A 22222-nucleotide genomic window follows, 5' to 3' on the forward strand; every position below is an offset into this window, starting at 1 on the left:
TTGTAATTTATTTTGAATGAAATGCCAAAATAAATATATCTCATAAAATAAATCGCCAATTACTTGTATATTATATAAGAACTGAGCGTTTATATAAGTAAGGGAAACATTATTTCATTTCTTGTTTTTGTTAAAATAATATCAATTATATAACACTTATATATTAAGTTAATTTTTTTTTAGTAGAGTACTTTTTAACCTAAAAAATTGATACTATTAGTTATTATCGGGAGATTTTTGTCCAGATCTTTTTGCTTTTTATAAACTACCCGTAACTAATATCCTCTGTTTTACATATTTTGTCTCTTTTACAAATCTTTCCACACTAAATTTTGTATGTAGATATATTTTAACCCAAAATGATTCTATTAGGTTATTCAGAGTTAGGGTAATAGAATCATCTGCTTTTAAATATCTATTAAAACATAGTTAAGCCTTTGTTTTCTCCAATTACTTTTGAATTTTAATTTTAAATGCTCAGTGAAATTTGAGCTAATTATTCAAGAGAAAATAGTTGATCTGCACGAAGAAGTAAATGAATAATTCAATCATCGCCTAAAACTCCACTTAACTAGAAAAACAAACAGAGACAATGTTAATAAATTAATTCATCCCGTTAAATTTCCTCATATTGACCTCAAGGCGTCAAGTTAAAATGTGATAAACGCAGTTTGTAACAAATTATCTGGCAAAATTGCGGATCAAATCTTGTTCATTTGACTCAACATTGAGAGATGAATACTAACTAAAGTGTTGTGTTGATAGCAAACATTTCCATATTTTTTAATTTATCTGCAATTTAACTTATTAAAAATTGTAATATGTAATATATTGCTGTTAAGGGACATTGAGTAACGGTAACGCAAAACATTACTCATTAATTAAAATTTTTTCTTAAATAATATCGAAAAAATATATTGTATTATAAAATTATCTTTTACATTTTATGAATAAAACCCTAGTTTTTAAGTCAGATCAACCACCAAATTCTTTCATTTTTATTTTAAACGGTGTTGAATTTTAGTCAAGATTGTTAAATTAATTGAATCAATCAAGATATTCGTGATAATTTATGTAACAAATCCCTACCAAAACAACATTATATCATAACTAATTACACAACTAAAATAAATAAATTTTCTTTTATAAACAACTGCTAATTTTATTGGCCAACAAAACATATATATACAAATAAATATAATATAATAAAACTATTTAAAAACAAAAAGTTTTTATGATTATAAAATCTCGTCCCTTTATACTTTTTTGAGGAAAAAAATCAAAGTTCTACATGTGATATATAAAATCAGGCTACTATTTATTAAATTTCCGAGACCTTCAGAGGTAACATTTGCACAGCCAGGCTTGGATTTTTTTTAAAAAAAATTTTCGGCACGTCCCGGGTTTTATATTTTTTTCCAGAATTATTTTAAAATATATTTATTTTTAATTTTTACAGTTAATAACTGCGATTTAAAATTTACTGAAATTCAGACCCGGCCTGAGTATTTTATAAAAAAAATCAGGCCCGGCCAGGATATATTTAAATATTTTAAAATAAACTAATTAATTTCTTAGAAAATATATATTTAATTTTGAATAATAATATAACAATATGTTAATTTATATTTATTATGTTAATTGTACATACTTCTTCAGATGAAAATTATTTAACCTGTCCAGTTTCCAATATGAAACATTTTTTTAAACCAACAAAAAAAATAAGGGTACAAAGTCTACTCTTTTTGAGGGTCTGAATGAAGATTCTTTTGAAGATATTCAGCTTTTATCAAAATAAGAATTATTCTTTAATTTTTAATAAATTCTTCTAATTAAAATTTTTTTTTGTTATATATAACACAACTCCCATCCTTTACGCCAGTTGAACCTGTGTTTAGCATGGCGAAATATGCTTGAGCACTCTATTGATTATTTGATCAAAATTTTGACAATAAATTCATGTTAAAATTAATAAAATTTTATTATAAAAATATCTTATCTTACAATATATTATTTTGTATAATTTTATTTACAATATATATATAGGAAAAGAATTATTATAAAAATCACTCATCTTATATATATTATTTTTGTATAATTTTATTTATATTATATAAGGGAAATTTTTGTTGACAATATTAATTTTTCAAGTAAGGAGTAATACATTACTTTCTGAATAGCCAGTAACGGGTATTCCTTTTTTCATAAGGTAACGAGTAACAGTGACGCATTCCTTTTTTTGAAGTAAAGAGTAATTTGAAGTAACGTTTATTTTTGCAAGTTGGATAATTTTATTTGAAAATAATTTTAATATATGAAAATGTTTTCCATCTAATCTGCATAACACTGTATATCTAATTGTAACAGAATGATTCAATCTTTTGGTTATAATTTTTATAAAGTGATTTTAATTTTTAACTACTTTATATAATGATTGGCTAAGAAAATTTTTTAATTAACAGTGCCAACTAGTGTTGTTAAACGGCTCGTTTTGAGCCGATTTTTAAAAACGGCTAACTCAATATTTTAGCCAGAAAAATATTGCTTAAGCCTCAAGATTTCGAAAATGTATGTCAAGACATTTGTTCCTTCTATGAGCAAAATCTTCAGGCTTGGGTAATATTTTTCTGGATGAGGTATTGAGTTAGCCGTTTTTAAAAATCAGCTCAAAATGAGCCGTTTAACAACACTAGTGCCAACCGAAGATTTGATGCTATTTCGTAAAGAAATATAAGGATTCGATTTTTACCAAATAGTCATAGTCTGTATTGGAATTTGAGAGTATTCACAATAATGTGGTACCATAGGAAATCATTCCATCCTGATATAATAAATTAATTTGAAAGACTAAGTATTTAAGCCTTTCCTAAACATTGTACGAGACCTAATCCACTAGTCGCTACTATCAGACAACATCCCTTTCACCTTAGAACAAGTTGCAGGCGCGTAACCAATTCGGGGAAAGGGGGAAATTCTCCCCCCATCGCAAAATTGACTGTTTTCATAAATATCATTTTAAGCTAATAAAAATTTTACCCTCCCCCCCCCCTCCACTCTTATAAAATTTTACAAATATTTGAATATCAATTTTCCAACATAAAACTTATCTTTTATAAATAAATTTTATTAAAATTTCCTTTCCTTGTGAGTACATTAACATTATTCAAAAATATTGACAAAATGGAAAAATTTTTAGTCAAAGAGATTGAGATCAAACGGTAATTTATTTTATTGTTATATATAATTATTTTATTAAATTCAAAATTATTAGTGAGTTAGAATTAATAAGTATTTTTAATAATATTTTAACTATTAATAAATATCTATAATTTTTTAAATATTTTTCATTTTTACTTCTATTTTGTAGAACAGAAGAAATAGAAACACAAAAGTTAAATAAGGCTGAGCATGAAAAAAAGTTATGTGTGGTCAGAAGCGATATCATTATTGAATTCAATTGATCACTCAGAGTTTATCATTGCTGCTAGTTGCATCAATAAATTATTTTCCTATAGTTCACTACTTTGTAGAAATTTACAAAAACCAAATTTAGATTTGGTTCAGGTTATTGATTTAGCAGAAAATATATATGAATAGGTAGATACAATAAGAATAAATGTAGATGAATATTTTCATAATATTTATCTAGACGTTGAATCGAAGGCTAAATTTTATGATATAACACTATTTAAACCTCGTCTAGACCTAGGGAATTATTGAGATGTGTTAGAATTGCATTAGTTCCGCGTTTATTATAGTTAGATAATTACATCACAATTTTCATTAATTATCATTTTATTTTTAATCATAATTTAAATTTTATTATATAATAAATTACAATTTTATTTTACAAGCTCAATTACATTTTTTTTATCTCTTTATATATCCTTTTTTTAAACAATAATAAAAAAAATAACTAATACAAATTGATGTATAAAAAAATGTTAATATAAAATTTTCACCGAAATTTAAATACAAATTGATGTATAAAAAAATAAATCAATTGCCAAAATAAATAATAAAATAACATCGATCAATATATTCAACAAGATGTAAAATAAATATTGGCTTAACTGAAGAATATTATATCCATTTTCATCCCATTCTTAGATACTTTTTTATCATAAATAAAAGTACGGTTTTTAGATAAAAACAAGTCTTTAGCAATCGATGCGCCTAATCGGTGTAAACTTGGCTCAATTTCCTAATTTTATGAAGTTGTTTTATATTCTTGCATGTTTGCCTATTACAACATGTACGAATGAAAGGACTTTTTCCAACTTGTGAAGGTTGAAAACTATAATTATAGTATTTAATAAATTTTTTTGTATAATATTGTATTTGATAAGAAGTAAAAAAAACTTGTTTTTTAAATTATTTTCTAGTCAATATTTTATACACACTACTATTAGTATTTTCAATAAAAATATTATTATCTACTTATATTGTATGAGAATTTAAGCTAAGGCTAGTTTTTAAAGCATTTTATAATAAAAATGACATTAAACTTTATTTCAACTTTACATTTAAAAGAACTTTATTAAATATAATATATAACTAACTTAAAATAATAAAAAATAGGCTTGTAATATCCATAAGCACGAATTAGCAAAAAATAGTTAAAAATAGAAATATAATTATTATTAAATTATGAATAATTTAATAGAATAGCTACAACATAAAACCCGGCCAAAGGTCTAGGAAAAGCTGGCTGGCCAGGTAAAGGAGGTATGGGGGCGAAGCCCCCAAGAAATCTACCCCTCCCCACCATAAGAAAATCCTGGATACGCCATTGACCAGTTGGCTAAATATCTCTGACAATAAAAGAACAGGCGGCACTCTTATACCTTGGTCGAATAAGCATTCTTTAATATGGGATCATATCTGTTAGAGATATGAAATGATATTTATTATTTTAAAGAAAGTATTCGTGATAGATACTTCCCCTTCAATTACTTTTTAAATATTATTAGGTTCGGTTTTAAATGTGCGGACTTCCAAACCTTTAAAAATATTTCTCATCAAACTTTTACTCCAACGTGCTGATAAGATAAAAAGATATAAAAAATTTAATATTCTTATATATTTACTATTATCATAATATGAGAAAAGTTATTCTGTCATTAATATATGTAAATAAATTCGATTTATAACTAATATTTTTGTATATTTATCTTAAATGACTAAATTTAAAGATGACATTAAAAAAATGAATATCAGTAATAAAGATCTTATAGATCAATCATTTGATCCTATAAGGAAACATCGAAAATATGATGAATCTAATCAATTCTTAATTGTTCCTACCAAAAAATCAAGTAAACCTAAAAACAAAAAGGATAATCTTATTTTTAAGAAACAGCTAAGTAAAACAAAGCTAAAAAAATTGAATAAATTAAAAGAACAAAAAATAAAACGAATTAAAAGAAAAGAAAGCTTAGGCTTATTGAATGAATCTATAATCTCCAAGGAGGAGAGAAAACTAATCCAGTCAACTAGCCATGTTCAAACATCTGGAAAACGGAAAGCATTCATTGAAAAAATACCTTATAACAATGATTGTCAAAAAGTAAAATTAATTAAAAATTTATATACATTTTAATTTTTAAGATTGAAATTTTCCATGATGACACTAATTCAGACAGCAATAAAATTAATGAAATAGATCATATAGAATCTAATGGTGTTGGAATAATCATTGATAAAGATTTCAGTGTGGTAAATTATACTAGAATTGCTTATAATTTTTTTTTAATATAAAACTAGTCTTAATAATATTTTGTTACTCAAATAAATAATCTTGTTTTTAAAATATAAAATTAAAGGAAAACATTGATCAGAATAATTCTAATGTAAATGCAGATAAATTCAATAATTCAAAAAATAATAATACATTAATGGACATATCACCAAATAAATCAACTCCTTCCTTATCCACCCTTATTATAAAAAAAGTTAACAAATTAGCTAAACCTCTGTCTTCTACCAAATTATCAGTAATGAAATTCAAAAAAGTTATCAAAGTTGTAAGAGACCCTAAGATACAAGCTGAAAGAGAAAATCTGCCTATACTTGGAGAAGAATATCAAATAATGGAAAAAATAAATGACCATCCTATTGTAATAATTTGTGGAGAGACTGGTTGTGGCAAAACTACTCAAGTTATTTTTTTTTTAATAAAAACATCTTTATGAACATAAATATAATTGATAGAAAAAGATTAGATGTTAGAACTTAGACTAAAATAGAGTTTTAGTTTAATTTTTTTAAAATGGTTAGGGGCAGTTCTAAATCAACTTTAATTAAACGCTCTTTAATATATCATTCATAATTTTAAACATTATACACATATACAGTTAAATTAGTTCTTTTATTAGAGCTTGTTTAAGTTATTGAAAATTTTAAAAGGGATACAAAAATTCAATTAAGAATATAATGTGAAAAACATGTATTTTATTTACAAGATCTTTGGGGGAATGAACCTCAAACTTAAAATAATATTAATTGTTTTCTCTTTGATACAATTAAAATTTTCATAGAATCTAAGAATAATTTAATTATTTTATAGTGTAAAAACTATATCTAAATGAGATTTATCTGTTGCTTCTATAAATAGTTTTTCAATATCAACCATAGTAATTAAGTGATATAACTAAATTAATTGAAAGTAAAATTTATTTGATATATCCCTTAATTTCTATTGCATGTTAATTTGGACACTATTCAAGATGTAGCCCATTGAGCTATTTTAAAGCTTGGGGAATGAACCTCAAACTTAAAATAATATTAATTCTATTCTTTTACCATACAATTGAAATTTTCATAGAATTTAAGACATATAATTTAATTATTTTATAGTGTGAAAACTATACCTAAATAAGATTTATCTGTTGCTTCTATAAATAGATTCACAATTTCAACCATAGTAATTAAATGATATTACTAAATTAATTGAATATTATGAAAAATTATATTTGATATATCTCTTAATTTCTATTAAATGTTAATTTGAACACTAATATAATTTGAATGTTAAGAAAAATTAAATTGAAATATGAAAATAGAAACAAATATAATATATAAAAATTTTATTAAAAAAATCTAATGTCAATATAAAAATTAATATTAAAATATATAATATATTTTTATAATAAATAAATAATTTATATAAAGCTATTAAATATGTCAATGTAAGTGTTGGTAAGGTACCATTTGTCTTCAGATAGTGTAGAAATTTTAAAACCTCAGTTTTAAACAGCACTTGGTTGTCTAGACTCTGGCTATTCATAAATAGTCTAAATAAAATATAAAGATTAGCTTTACTGCATCCCAGGTGGCTTTTCTTCCAAAATTTATTAACCTATTAGCATTCAGTACTTTAGGTTTTTGTTGTTGTTGAGAGTTCTACATGAAAATTAATATTTCAAATATTTTAAAATTAACTTTTTGAGAATAAAGAAACAAAATACACTTATAATTTTTTATAAATCTTTGCTTTAGACATTCTCAAGAAAATATGATATTTTTGTGCATGAAATGGACTTCAGATTATGGGAAGCAGAGAACTCCCAAATACAATTGGCTGCCAAAAATAGACTTGATCAATCTTTCGTTTACAGATTTTTTGGCACTAAGCAAAAACATAAAAAGGAACACCTACAATACATGCTTAGACATGGTCTGAACTAGAGCAGAAATCGTTAGTAGGAATGAGACTACTCTCGCACCTGTTTTTCTTCGCCCCTTCTCCCGGAGTTGAATGACAATTTATGTTTGCACAGATTATTTTGAAAACTATAAATAGAATGAATTTCTCATAGGTAATGATAAAGAATTAAAACTAAGCTGCTGCTGATTTTTTAAAAATTATCCTGCAGGAACAAAAGAAATATTTTATAACGACTATGGTTCAAACTTTTCATATGCGTTTTTACCTGGAGAAGCTTTATGATTATAAACATTATTTGCAATGATTAATAGTTATTTGAACAAAATATGATAGTTTTCATACCTACAAAAAGCCTACGGATTTTATATTTACAGGCCCGCCCGGAATTTTTCTTAAAAATATTATATTCGGATATTTAAAAAAAAAAATTGACCTGGTCTACAGGTCTCTGCTAAATATACAAGGATATCCCTATTTATTAATTAAACATGCATATTCCTTTACTCATAATATTCCCAATTACAAGTTTTTTTTATATAATAAATATAAAATGCAAAATAATTATTTTATACAATTTTTGAATATAAACAAAAAAATGAGTAAGCTGTTTATTTTAGCTCGCTAGCACAGCTGGTTCCCGAGATACAGGGTTCTCGAAGGTGCGAAAAATAGTGACTTTCGAATCTGTAAAAATTTTTAAAATGTTTACATCTCAAAAACTATTTATATTAAAAATAAACATAATCATATTGTAGTCAAAAAAAATCTCTAAAGGTCTATCGAATGAAAAAAAATTTGGCTCCGATTTGAGTCTTTAACTTCCGGTTCACTTATATAGCTTTATACCCGGGTTTTTCATTGTGTTATTTTTTAAACTTTTCTTCTATCACTTTTATAATATGATTTTACCGGAAATTTATTCCAATATGTTTAGAATACATATCTTATGAGCAGACAGTTTTTCCTTATAACTTTGAGTCATTTTAAATTTATATAAAAAAAAATATATGGAAAAATGATGAATATAAATTACATCAAGTTCAACTGTTCATGGCAAAAATATGCGAAATTCATAGAGTAGTTATTGGCAATTTGGTAAAAATGAGATCTAAAAATTGCTCAAAAAATTACTTAAATGCGCTTACAATGTTCCCACTTTACTCGAGTTTTTAAGCATTATAAAGGCACTTGGTTTTGTTTGGGAAATTTTTATTTGCCTTTTAGTTAAAAACTTTTTATAAATATTTATACGATTTAAAAATTTTGATGACAATATCAGCTCTTCCGAAAGACGCATTTACCAATAATTGTAAATTTTAATTGTATAAAATAGATGGCGCCATACATAACTACGAATTGTGGTTGAAATTTTGTCGCTAAATTACCAATTACATAGGATATTTTATTTTTTATGAATTAATAAATAATATTTGGTAGGAATTGTTCTATCTTCTTGACCTTTTTTTAAGATCATGTTATTTCGATCTTTTATTTTTCATCTTAGTTAAATTAAAATCTTAGCATAAAATAAATATAAATACATAAGAACTTTTATGTTATTATTTTATAACTTGTCACATAAAAAAATTCATATTATAAGATTGTTCCATAGCTTGTTTTAATTTTTGTTCTTATTTGTCAATTCTATTGAGAAAAGCATCACCTCTTTTGGTAAATATGCTTAAAGTGAACTTATTCCTTTTTTAAAAAAAGGTCTAAAAATCACTATACAGATAGTTATTTAGAATTTATAAAAATATAATAAGACACGCTATAATGCAACTTAAAACTCCTATACAATTTTTATATTTTCTAGTAAGATTTATTTTTAAAATTAATATATTTCACCCTCTTAGATACCTCAATTTTTGTATGAAGCTGGGTTTTGCGAAGAGCGAAGGATAGGGATAACCGAACCTAGGAGGGTTGCTGCTGTCACAATCTCTCAAAGGGTAAATTAAATATATATCGAGCTCCTAATTTAGTAATACTAATTGTAACTAAAATAAGTTATAATTTTGAACCCCATTTGTATCTTCCAGTAATATCTTACCCTTAAAATTTTTCTTCCTTAAAGGTTGCTATAGAGATGAAGCCACCTAAAGGCCAGATTAAAAGACTTAAGACAACTAAAAATGGCGAAAACCGAAATGATACAACAAATTCTTCTGCCGTAGCTTATCAAATAAGATTCGAAGGTAATGTCACTCCCGCCACGAAAATAAAGTTCATGACTGATGGAGTTCTTATGAAGGAGATCCAAAACGATTTCATGTTAACCGATTATTCGGCTATTGTCATAGATGAAGCCCACGAGAGAAGCGTGTGCACTGGTAAGGTAATTTATTGTGGAACAGATAGAATATATTGGCTTTCATTATTATATCCGGTTCAACTACACTTTTGGGGGGCTAAATTTAGTTAGGGTCCTGTAAGTTATGCTTTATGGAATTGGAAATATATTTATCGTAAAAAATTAGTTTTAAATAAGGGGCTCCTTTGATCCTGCATTCAACGCGTCTAAGTATATAAAAATACACAAAAATTAAGCATATTTTATATTCTTCGCTCCGAATTTGCACTAACTTTGAATGCAGGGTAACCCCTTATTTTCAGTTAGCGCAAATTTGTGACTGAGATTACAAAAATACAGCTTATATTATATAATTCGCGCCAATTACGAATGAGAGGTGACTCAGTAACAAAAAATATATGCATTAGGAATATGTGTAAATCACATGCACAAAAACACTATAAATCAATTGTTAGGCACCTATTGTATATATATTTAATTTGAAAATTATTTATTGGTTACAAAATTAGACATACTAATCGGACTTTTATCCCGAATAGTTCCATTGAGACATAAAAGAAACGCGCCGCTCAAACTTATCATCATGTCCGCTACTTTGAGAATAAAAGATTTCACCGAAAATCAGTATGATTCAAATTTTTTTAAACTACTTTAAAAAATTTTTCACTTTTCGTTAGCTCCATTCGACTTTTAGTACTATTGAAAAGTAAAAAAAAAACACTTTTGGACGTATGCTAAGATGATCTTAATAATGCGGAATTGGCATCGCTAGTTCTAATCTTAGGCTAACTATGAAGAGACTTGTTATTTTGTTTTAAACGTGATCAGGAGAAAATATGTCACTTAATTTGTTTTTGATTTATTTATTTTCTATAAAGCGTTATTGTATTATCCTGCATTCACATTTAGCGCGAATTCGCGGCTAAGTATAGAAAACTGAATGTAAAGTTTTTATTTATATTATAATTTCTAATTTGTATACTTCGCAGCGAATTTGCGCTAACGGTGAACCCAGGGTATACTGCAATCGGGACATAAACCAATAACATCAACATTAATATTGCCTAGACTGAAGATTTATTCACCTATATGTAATCAAATCAGCTGGTGATACGCGATTTTGGGTTCCCCGTATAAAAAATGACTGTAATTTTATGCAACCTTTGATAAAAAAAAGGGAATCAGTTTCATTTATAATTTAAAAAAAAGGATATGGGAAGCCAAGAGTGCGTGTCACCAGCTGATTTGTATTCAACGACACTTTCAAATAATGAATGAATGGTCAGTCTAACTGTGTATTTTAATGTCATTGAGGGAGATAGAAAAATATTTTAAACTTTTTTCTCGATTTGAATTTAAATGGATCATTTGATTCACCTTTTTTGGCGCTCACGATTAAATAGTTAGTGCATCATTTTAATGTATGTCATTTTTTTATATAGAAAATTATTTAAGGGTTATGTACCAGTAATCAAAATCCCATCTAAAAAGCATCCCGTAACGATACATTACAATATATCGACACCTATGAACGATTACGTCCAAGAAGCTTACCGAAAAGTACTAACGCTTATATAATATTATTCAATTTCTGGTGTAATGTCCATTTATTGGATTGGCAACACTAATTCGAATATTTTTAATAAAAATTAGCTAAAATTGATCCATCCATTCTATTTTTAAATGTATAGTCGTCCCTCCCTCAGGGAACGGTAAGTTTTATAGAATCACTTCAAATGTTATTTAAATAAAAAATTAAATCAAAACTTAATGATGGCTTTTTTATTCCGAATTTATTGTGGTATATTATCATAGTTTTTGTGCGTCGACAGCCTTATCGGCGGCGACGTTTTTTTAGACCAGCTGGCCGCGGCGAATCGATTTAGACGCCGCCCTTAAAATCGATGGAATCGTCAAATATTTTTCTAACCTAAATTTTTTAAATTAAAATTATTGGAAACACTTTAAAATAATATTTATATCTTTATTATGCAAATTTCTAATTAAATTATAACTATAATTTAACGGTTTTATTAAGTTATAATTATCATGTATAAATATTATTTTATTTAGTTTATAAGACATAATGATGATCTTTTAGAGTTCAAAGTGAGCCCAGATATGGGAAATACGCGCTCGCTAGGATGCTCTTAGCCTAAACACTAATAGCTTTTTTAGCTAATATTGAGAATTTAGGAAGATCCAACGCTCTTATCTTCCAAAAATCAAAGACATCTTTTATCTCTAATTATAAGCGAAAATAATGAATAACACTCCTTTCTAGACTAGTTAAATAGTCTGGTTATTCCAGATTCTTGTGATGAAGTGGCTAATATCTTAAGATAATTTTATTCTGAAGCATCTTCTGCGGTTTAACATTCGTTTAGTTCGTACATGTAAGGCAAAAGAGAGCGTATTGACATAAAAATTGCACGGGAGTAATATTTTTTTCTTTTAGATAATCTCTATGATTGTTTATAGATTGAAAGCGAGGATCCAAAAGTGCTCCTAAAACCTAAGCAAAAAAAATAAAACCAGAAGAAATGAAATAAAAAATATATTTTAAAATGCTACCCGAAGATCGGTTATTAGAAATCTATGATCTTATTGAGCATAAAAGATGCTATCGGAAAACTATTATTCATTTACGATTAAATGATTTTTAATTTCATTACAAAATAAAGAGGATTCAACAGTTTTTTGAAGGTTCTTATTTAAAAGTTCATGCACCAAGTCCCAATCGCAGTTAAATTTGAGATCCGGGTTTTCCATTCTATTTAATAGGATATTTATAGATTTTTGTTATTGCAACTCACACTTTCTAGCATTATTAAAACACTTTGTCAACGTGTAGGCACATTTAATTTTAAGGTTTTATGTTTTTTGTCATGATTTCTGATTTGCACTATAATCATCAAACCCAAAACATCTTCGTAAAAGGGATCATTATCATCTAAATCTAAAATATCCGATATGATATCGATAAAAAGCATTTTCGATATTGATTATATCTTCAAAATTCACTGTTTTGGATCTTAAGGCAACTATAATTTCTCTCTATATTTTATTTTATTTTTAAGTATTCCATGCCCCATGCATAAATGATGGTCATATTCTACTAAATGAACACTTTTCTTTACATTGGGTCGTGCATCCATTACCATTTGAATTTTCTTAGACTCTAAATTATATTCACTTTCAACTTTAATCTCGGAAAGCAGTGATCCAAACCGAACCTCTCAAATGCATGTGAACCGGTTCGAACTTCATTGTTTTGTTTATTACTAGTATATTGCTAAGATTCTAATTTATATTCGAATTTTTTAAAGATTATTATCAATCAATTTTGATTGATAAGTTTCAGTCACATTATTTATAAATATTAGTATATTACCATTTTAAAATATTTTTGAGATAATTTCTAGAGATAAACTGAATCCAATATAAATTATTTACAAGGATGCTCATATCTATTATAACAATAGGGATTTTAATTAAAGATTTGAACCTTGACACATCAAAATGTAATATTACTGATTGTGACATAACTATGAAGGGGCACAACGGAGTAAATCTTGAGCGTCACTAGAAAAGAAACCACTATCTAGAACTCAGTAAATTCAAAATATCCCATATAAAACATATAATTCGAATGTAGGCTTGTAAACAAAAGTGTTCAAATCAGTTTTTAGAAGTTCGAACACCGATATTTTTATTTTCTACGAACCGAATCTGACCGTTATTATTATCTGAAACCCGAACCGATATCCGGTTCGGATCCCTGTCGGAAAGAATAATTTCGGAAGTATGTTTTTAGTGACATGATGCGTAGATAAAATGCTATAAAATTATTGAACATTTACCATGAAAATTCAGTAGAAGAAAATTTAAAATCAATTAATAAAATACTATAATGAGAAGACAACCTTTCTCTGAATTTGCTACAATAATTAAAAATTTTATAAACAAATGTAACAAAATATAAATATTATTGCTATTTAGCTGAGTATTTGAGCCTTAAATTATTTAATAAAGCAAATATAGTAAAAGAAATTATTTATTCAATAATTTGAGGGATATCTATTTGGAATTGGAAGTTATGATATTTGAATTATTATACTTGGTAAAAGTTGGGCAATCTAGAAGAGAAATAATTTATTGTGTCACATTAAATTTATGTACCTTGATTTGATTTCAAGTTATATCATGTTCATTCATACTTATGATAAAATTGTAATCAGCCATCAATTTTCCTCGTCCTCCACACCCTTTTCGACAAGTAAAATAGGTAGCATGCATTCTTACCTTTCTTATGGTGGATATATTCACATTACCTTTATAACTTATGAAATTATTTCCTTTTTGAGTTTTCTAATTAAAATTTTATTCGGGCCGGGTTCGGGCCTAATTTTATTTAAAATAATCGGGTTCGGACCGGGCCTAATATTTTTAAAAAAATTCGGGCCGGGTCGGGTCGCACCTTGGAAATTTTTTTAAATATATCTAAATTTATTAATTTTATATTGAATTTTTTATGTAAATTAAAATATTTGATTTTATTTATCCAAATTAAACGACATATAACATATGTCTTTTATTTTGAGTAATTATAAAAATTAATTTTTATATTTAAATATAATCGGGCCTGGGCCGGGTGGGTAAATCTTTTTTGAAAAAATTTCGGGTTCGGGCCGGGCCGGCAAAACCTTTTTAAAAAACTTTCGGATTCGGGCTGGGCTGGCAAAACTTTTTTAAAAAAATTACGGGCCGGGTTTGAAAAATTAGGCCCGATGCAGATCACTAATTAGAATATCTAATTGTCTACGCCTAAAAATTGTTTTTAAATTTTCTGATTAATATTATCAAAGCGAGGAAATATTTGAGAAAGACTCACTTTTTCTTCAGAAAAAGAACCCAATTTTATGGCCTGTACACGATATAGCGAAGACCGAAACAACGAAAATCAAGGAATATTCCTAAAAAATATTCCATAATATGGAAAATATTTTCGATAAAAAAGTAAATAATTAGTTTTACCATGAAAATCCCAACAGTCGCACAAAATTTTAAAAACAATTTTTAGTTGTAGACAATTAGATATTCAAGTATAAAAACTTTTATTTGTAAATAAAATTTTAATTAGAGAACTAAAAAGGACATAATTTCATAAGCTATAAAGGTTATGAATTATAAGAAAGGTAAGAGTGCTGCCTATTTTACCCGTAGAAAAAGGTTTGGAGGACTAGGAAAATTGAGCTGATTACAATTTTATCATGAATATGAAGTACGATATAACTTGCAAAATCAAATCAATGTAAATAAATTTAATGTGATACAATAAATTATCTCTTCTAGATTGCTGAACTACTCCCAGGTATAATAATTCATAATCTTAACATACAATTCCGAATTGGTATCTGTTATAGCAAAAAATAAAATCGCATTTTTTTAATAATAAAAAATATATATCACGCCGCCGAATTTTTCCATCGGCGGCGTCGTGTTGAGTGCCAATACCTTTTTGGCGTAGGCATGGTTAAAAATCACCGGCGGTGGCGTATTGGAACGGCGGTGCACAGGTCTTGTCTTAGATTGTATTACTCCTCAAAGATTTTTTAAAATGAAGATAGAAATAAAAGATTTATAATTTTTATGCATAAAAAATATCTTTCATAATTGTTTGCTCAAATTTTGGTCAAAAAATTTTTAAATATATCGGATTTATATTTTTAAAAAAGGTCTGTAAAATTCACAATCGTTTACCCCCAGGAGATATCTTAGTATTTTTAACGGGGCGCGCCGAAATTATGAACCTGTGCAAAGCTCTGGATGCCACATTTCCTACCAATTCTCTAGTACCTCTGCCCCTTTACTCTCTCCTTCCTACCAACCAACAAAACCTAGTATTCAATTTTCATAATCGTCGCGTTACTAAAAAGGATTCAACCAATGATTGCAATAATAAACCACAAATGGATAAGGACTCTTCCACTAAAACCAACAAAGTTCACAAAAATTTAAATAAAAATGTTAGCGAAACACCACGCCTTTGTGTAGTGGCGACTAACGTTGCCGAAACATCTATAACCGTCCCAGGCGTGAGATACGTAATCGACTGTGGGCGAGTCAAAAAATTTTCCCATAATGGCGGATCGAATATAGAAGATAGAGGAGTGGATAATGGACGAAAAGAAGAGAGAATCAACGTAGGAAGGAGTAGCGTGGAGTGGATATCGAAGGCTTCGGCTGACCAGAGGGCCGGGCGATGCGGAAGGACCGGACCTGGAGGACATTGTTACAGGTTCCCACGTGATTAATATTTTATATTTAACCCAACAAAACCATTGGAACCATGACAAACCTAAAGAACAACTTTTGAATAAATATATTTAGAATCAAAGCCTTTTTTTAGTCCAGCTGTTCAAATTCTGTATTCATATTTGTTCGACACTATTTTGATCCTTATTTTTTTTCAAAAAAGGTTATATTCTTCTGCCGTGTTTAACGACCAATTCTCAACCTTTTCGTGCCCCGAAATCATGGAAAAACCGATCGAAGATGTTGTCTTGCAAATGAAGCTGTTGAATATAGACAGGATAGAAAATTTTCCTTTCCCTACTCCACCCCCGCTTTTAGCCTTGAGGAGGGCGGAAGCGTTGCTGTGCGCCTTAGGACTTTTGGAGCCTTTTGCGGGCGAAGTGGATGAACGAGAAGTGGCTAAAGTAGATTTCTGTGATCGGGTCAACGTGACAGGGTGCCTATACAATTACCTGCCCGGGATCGGCAAACAAAGTTTAAAGAAATTATTTTATATTTTGAAATTTTATCAGAAGATTTTTTTTATGATAATACTTACTTTAAAATCGGATTTTTTTTTTCAAAAATAAGTTTAAATTTTTTAGCATTAATCCTAGACATATCTAATTTTATTCATTGAATTAATTTTTGGATTTTATTAGTGAAGAATTTGTAAGTTTTTTGACGAAAGTTTTTAATTTCATTCTTTCAATTTTTTGTTTACAAAAAAATAGCGGATCCATTGATACTTTGTCTCACTGATTTAGGCCGGTTAGTAGCTAACGTTCCCCTTAATCCGAGGCAGGGTAAACTACTAGCCCTGATTTTAACAGACAAAACCTTTCCCGCCACTTTGATGCCTTTCGCGTTAACGATCGCCGCTTCTACTACTATCAGGGAACTTTTTATCGCGGGTGATGATCGAAATAACTCAATTTTAAACGCCATAAAAAATTCTTGGGCCGGGATAACCGATAATAAGGATTTATCGGGAGATAAAAATAGTGACGACAAGCGAGTTATCAGTCAAGATCAATTTTTATTGGGCGATATGATAGTGAATCTCAGAGCCGTAGGGGCATCCGATTATATCAGGAGCGAGACTTTAATGAATGGCACACCACGAGGTATACCGAAGTTAAATACATTTTATTTTAAAAAAAAATATTAATTTTTTAAATCAAGGTTAGGTTTAGTACTTACTTAATTTGGTACCTAAGACATCAAATTAGGTAATATTTCGGTTGATTGCCAATCAGCAGGTTTGGACAGTAATGCGAATACTTGTATTTAAAGTACTAAACACATATACTTTTTTGTATTTAGTATTTGTATTTTTGCTAAAAAATTAAAAGTATTTATTTATTTATTACGATTTCACGATCTTCAGACGAGAATTCGCTCTTATTTTATTTATTAGAAGCTGAATTAATGATAAAGCAAAAATTTCACAATGAATTATGAAGAATTGGCAAAATTTATTTTCTAAAGATGAGAATATTTTAAATAAATAGATTTTTCCGAAAGATATTAAGAAGATTTCCTATATAATTTTTTTATATTTTGATTTTTTATAAATACGAAAAAAAAAATTGAAATAAAGATTGATATTTTATGATTTGATAAAATAATTCACCAACACATATATAAAATGTAATTGCGTTTGTCCCGCCGTAATTCCGCTTTTTTAAAATTTTTTATCATTTTAATCATTGAACCGCGATCTCAATTTTAGAATATGATAGGTGTAATTGTGATATAGCTTTGTGGTGATAGGTTACAATGGTGGCGTAACCGAAACTTAGGGGGAATAGGGGGAAAGATAATGTTGCCATTAGTAAATAATGTTTAAAGCGGTAAATTAAGCCAAATTATACGGGAAATATCGTTGTTAAATAATATTTATAGTGGTTAGTAACAAATGATACAGGAAAAATAGCGCTTTGATAAATAATAATTTAGCGGAGTATTAAATAAGATTTTGTTTAATGGATAGTAATTATTTAATTGCATTAAAAAAAATTGTGAGAGGTATACAAACTTAATTAAACTTTTAGCCTAGATGACGAATATTTCTGGTGATATATTAAAATTTATATAAATATTTCAAATATACATATTGACATCAGCAAAATATATCTTTGCAAAAATAATATAATAAAAGTATTTTAGGAAAATAAGAGTTAATATTTATAAAATTTTATCCTTTTTAATAGTTTTTTTCTTCTGATAAAGGAATCACGTGATTTTCATGTAAAATATAAAATCAAGCGACTATTTATAAATATGATAAATATCAAACAAAATAATTTATATAATTATATATTTTACACGAATACATGAGTTAAATTTATATCAAGGTAATAATATAACAATGATATGCATATAAAATCAATAAGCAAGTGATTTAAATGAAATATTTTAAATTTCAATCAAACATATTAATTATCAATTTTATGACTCACCAATCACTTGACATTCTACTACAAATATCTTGACTTTTAGCAAGAAATTATATTAAGTCAGCCTTTCCTAAAATATCTTAATTTATTTGATGATATATTTGTAACACTAACAAACAATGCTCAATATAGCTAATATTGCATGTAAATTTCAACAATATAACAAAATGAAATATAAAAATATTTATTAAAAAAAACTAATTTTTTTTAGTCTATTCTAGTCCAAGCCTGTTTCTAAATTTGGATTAACCTAGACCAAAAGAGGAAAACATTTTCCTATAGAAGCTGCTTCGCGAAAGTGTTGATTGGAATATTAAGATTAATGGCAAAAACTCTATTTTAAAATCTACACCACTCAAGATTCGAGTTATGGAAGGCGAAAACATTATTTAATAGTTTCTGATTTTGGTTTGGTGTTTAATTATGAATACCAGCTCTGCCAATCACTGTTCGACACATATACACTAATTTTGCGATTGAAATTAGCGCTGATTATTTTGACAATATTTTGTTCAATTTTTTGACAAATAATGCATAGTATTGATTCATTGACCATTAATTAAATATGCTTGGATACTACTTGTTAGAGGGTTTTTACCTAAATCCGGTCTGGGTTTGGCTAAAAAGAATTGTTTTTTTAACCCAGGTTTAAAAAATATGGGGGGAGGGTGTTTAAGCCCTCTAGACCTTAAAATTCTACCTTTTGCACTAAGTCTTTGATTGAAATACAAAAAGAGGACAAGATGTATCATCAAAACATAATGTATAAAACTTCGAATAATTTATCAACTGTCACATTTGTTCGAAGTTTTGAATTGAATACCCTCCCGTCATTTTATTTTACATAATGATGGCACTACCTTCATATCGTTACATACATTACTCATATTATTTTTTTTTCACGCTACAATATAACAGGAAAAGGTTTAGACGATTTTTGCCAGAAATATCTGGTGAGACGCAAAGCCCTGGACGAGATCTACAAATTAAGGCGCCAGATTTATCGCGTCGTCGCATTGAAAAGGGACTTGGAGACTAACGGTGATGTTTTGACGGAAGAAAGGGAATGCGTCGATGATTTGGAAGATAATTATGACAACGATGAAAATAAAGGTCAGAGCAAGAAAGACTGAATGCGAACATAATAAATATTTTAAAAAAGAGTGGCCATTTTATTTTATTTTTGTAGTTTTGTAAGAAAGAAATAAAATTTATTACATTCAAAATGTAAAATTTTGTTTTTTTTGGCATGAACTATATGAAAAGTTAATCCAAGCTACCCACCCTTTCCCCGATAAATCTAATCCAATTTAATTCTCTAAAAAGTTAAAAATCCGGACCCAAACAAGGAAAAGATTATAATCGATAAAGACTTTCTCATGACCCAACCACCTTCCCAAAAACAGATGAAAGCATTGCGCAAATTGATTCTAGCTTGTGCGGGCTTTAACATTGCCAAAAGGATAGACCTGTCCCCCGAAGACCATGAAAGATTATTCGGGAAAAGAGTCGGCAGAAAGGCATTCAAGAGTAATTTCTAATAAAATTTTTTCCCTTCTCTTCCCGTTTTTAATGCATTTGTGTTTTTTTTACATTGTGACGTAACTTATACTTTTTAGGTAATTTAATCTTGTTATTTTGCTAAATTACTCGTTTTTATTTACCTCAACAAGAATGTGTTTTAAAATCGTTATTGAGGTTCCATTTATTTTTTATGAAATATAAGTTGAAACAAGGTTGTTACAGTGAAGAGTTTGTGCTAATTAAAAGACTTAGAAAGGAAGGTAATGGAAGGAAGAATGAATGAAATTAACAAACAATCAATTTTAATTGCCTAGACTATTCTTCCCTTATCAATTTTTTTGTAAATGTATAATTTAACGATTCTTAAATAACTTTATGGGGGACTTCTTATGTTTGTCATTTTATTAATACTAATATTTTTTTTAAAAAAAATCAATAAATATTTATTTAAATTTCAAACATTCAAAAGTCTAATTTATATTGCAGTATTTCCAAATTGCGCATATATGTTTTGATGTTTTTTTTAAAATACTTACTATTATCTAGAATGGAATAATAAAATTATCTAAAAAAATTTGGACAATATCATTTTTAAAAAAAAAACAAGCTCAATTTAGAAACGTCATGAATATAAAAACAAAGTGCCATTAAATTATACAAATTTATATTGTCTAAATAAGGATGATATTATTTGTCAAAAAACTTCTTAGATGTAACATTTTTAAATTAAAAAAATCGATTATATTAAAATTAATATCTTAGGTTATTATCAGTGCCTCACAGAAGGTTCAGCCACCTCTAACTCTCCCCCCATTCCCGCCTTCATTCAACCATCTTCCGTCATGTTTCGATCTTGCCCGGATTACATTGTTTATCAAGAATCCTACCTATCCAAACCTTTTTCAACCCTCGGGGATTCCGCGGTAGAGACATCGCCTAGCCATTCCACTTTGAATCTGAATCGCAATATACACCTCAAAACTATCACCGCTGTTCAACCCCAATGGTTACCCGTTTACATGCCACAACTGTGCCATTTCGATATTCATCGCGCGAATTGCACTTTAGACGATATCACCAACGATAACTCGGAAAAGTCCCACGAAGTTGGCCATACCAATCACGTGTATTACGATCCCTCGACAGGTAAAGTTAAGTGTAGGGCATCCTGCCTTTTTGGCCCCCATAAATGGGATATTGGTTTTGGTGTCACTGAGTTTCCTTATACGACGGAAAAGTTCAGGCATTTTGCCAAGTTAAAAAGAATTTTTTTTACCCCTTCTATACATACATTTATTCTTGCGAAAATTTATATATTAATCAGAGATCTGACGAATTTTAAAGGCTATAACTTATCAGATCCTGGTTGCATTTTTATGTAAAACCTGGTCGTTATAAAATCATATTATTTTATCACTCGATCCAGGCTTGGTTTTCAACTTGCTCGCATGTTCGATATTAATTAAAGCTTAAAAATAATTTTAAAACCCTTCTAGATTTTTCTTAGAAGGTCAGCTCTTTTCTTGCCTGAAAATATACGTGGATCATCTCTTGTTAACCCCTTCCACGATGCTGAAGACCTGGGCCAAATTGCAAACCAAAACACAGACTATACTGAAAGCTTTGATCGAAGCCGACATCCACGATAAATCGGCTTTGGTAAGCGTTTGGACTAGCGGGAATTCCAACTTTTTATTAAATCAATACTTGGAATGGTTACCCGAAAGCCTGCATTCTCAAGTAACACAGTTATGGCCACCTTACAAGACCTGAAAATGCATAATAACGCCGAATCAATAGATGATCTAGGAAAATCATAATCGTTAACCACTTAAATCGTCTTATTTATTTTCGCGTACATGTTATTTAATTATAAAATGAATATATAAAAAATGCGAAATATCTAATTTAAAAAATTGTCTAAAATTAATTATTTGTCACTTGTGTAAATTGGAT

General features: G+C 28.1%; 1 protein-coding gene across 2 annotated transcripts; it reads left to right on the plus strand.

The window, feature by feature from the left end:
* The first annotated feature begins 5157 nt into the window (after window positions 1-5157).
* On the plus strand, window positions 5158-22176 carry LOC135927470 (probable ATP-dependent RNA helicase DHX37). Of its 2 annotated transcripts, XM_065463466.1 has the most exons (14): window positions 5158-5569; window positions 5611-5718; window positions 5826-6161; window positions 9526-9621; window positions 9747-10002; window positions 10493-10607; window positions 11426-11543; window positions 15722-16284; window positions 16465-16775; window positions 17015-17407; window positions 19661-19855; window positions 20069-20272; window positions 21029-21521; window positions 21763-22176. In XM_065463466.1, the coding sequence occupies exons 1-14, from the start codon at window positions 5180-5182 to the stop codon at window positions 22037-22039; spliced, it is 3855 nt and encodes a 1284-aa protein (XP_065319538.1). In that variant the 5' UTR covers window positions 5158-5179; the 3' UTR covers window positions 22040-22176. The 2 variants fall into 2 exon arrangements, with proteins under 2 accessions (XP_065319538.1, XP_065319539.1); XM_065463467.1 differs by lacking the exon at window positions 20069-20272.
* The last annotated feature ends 46 nt before the right edge of the window (window positions 22177-22222 follow it).

The sequence above is a fragment of the Gordionus sp. m RMFG-2023 genome, chromosome 3 (genome assembly GCF_954871325.1).
Source record: "Gordionus sp. m RMFG-2023 chromosome 3, tfGorSpeb1-WG-v2, whole genome shotgun sequence".
In the NCBI taxonomy this organism is placed as follows: domain Eukaryota; kingdom Metazoa; phylum Nematomorpha; class Gordioida; order Chordodea; family Parachordodidae; genus Gordionus; species Gordionus sp. m RMFG-2023.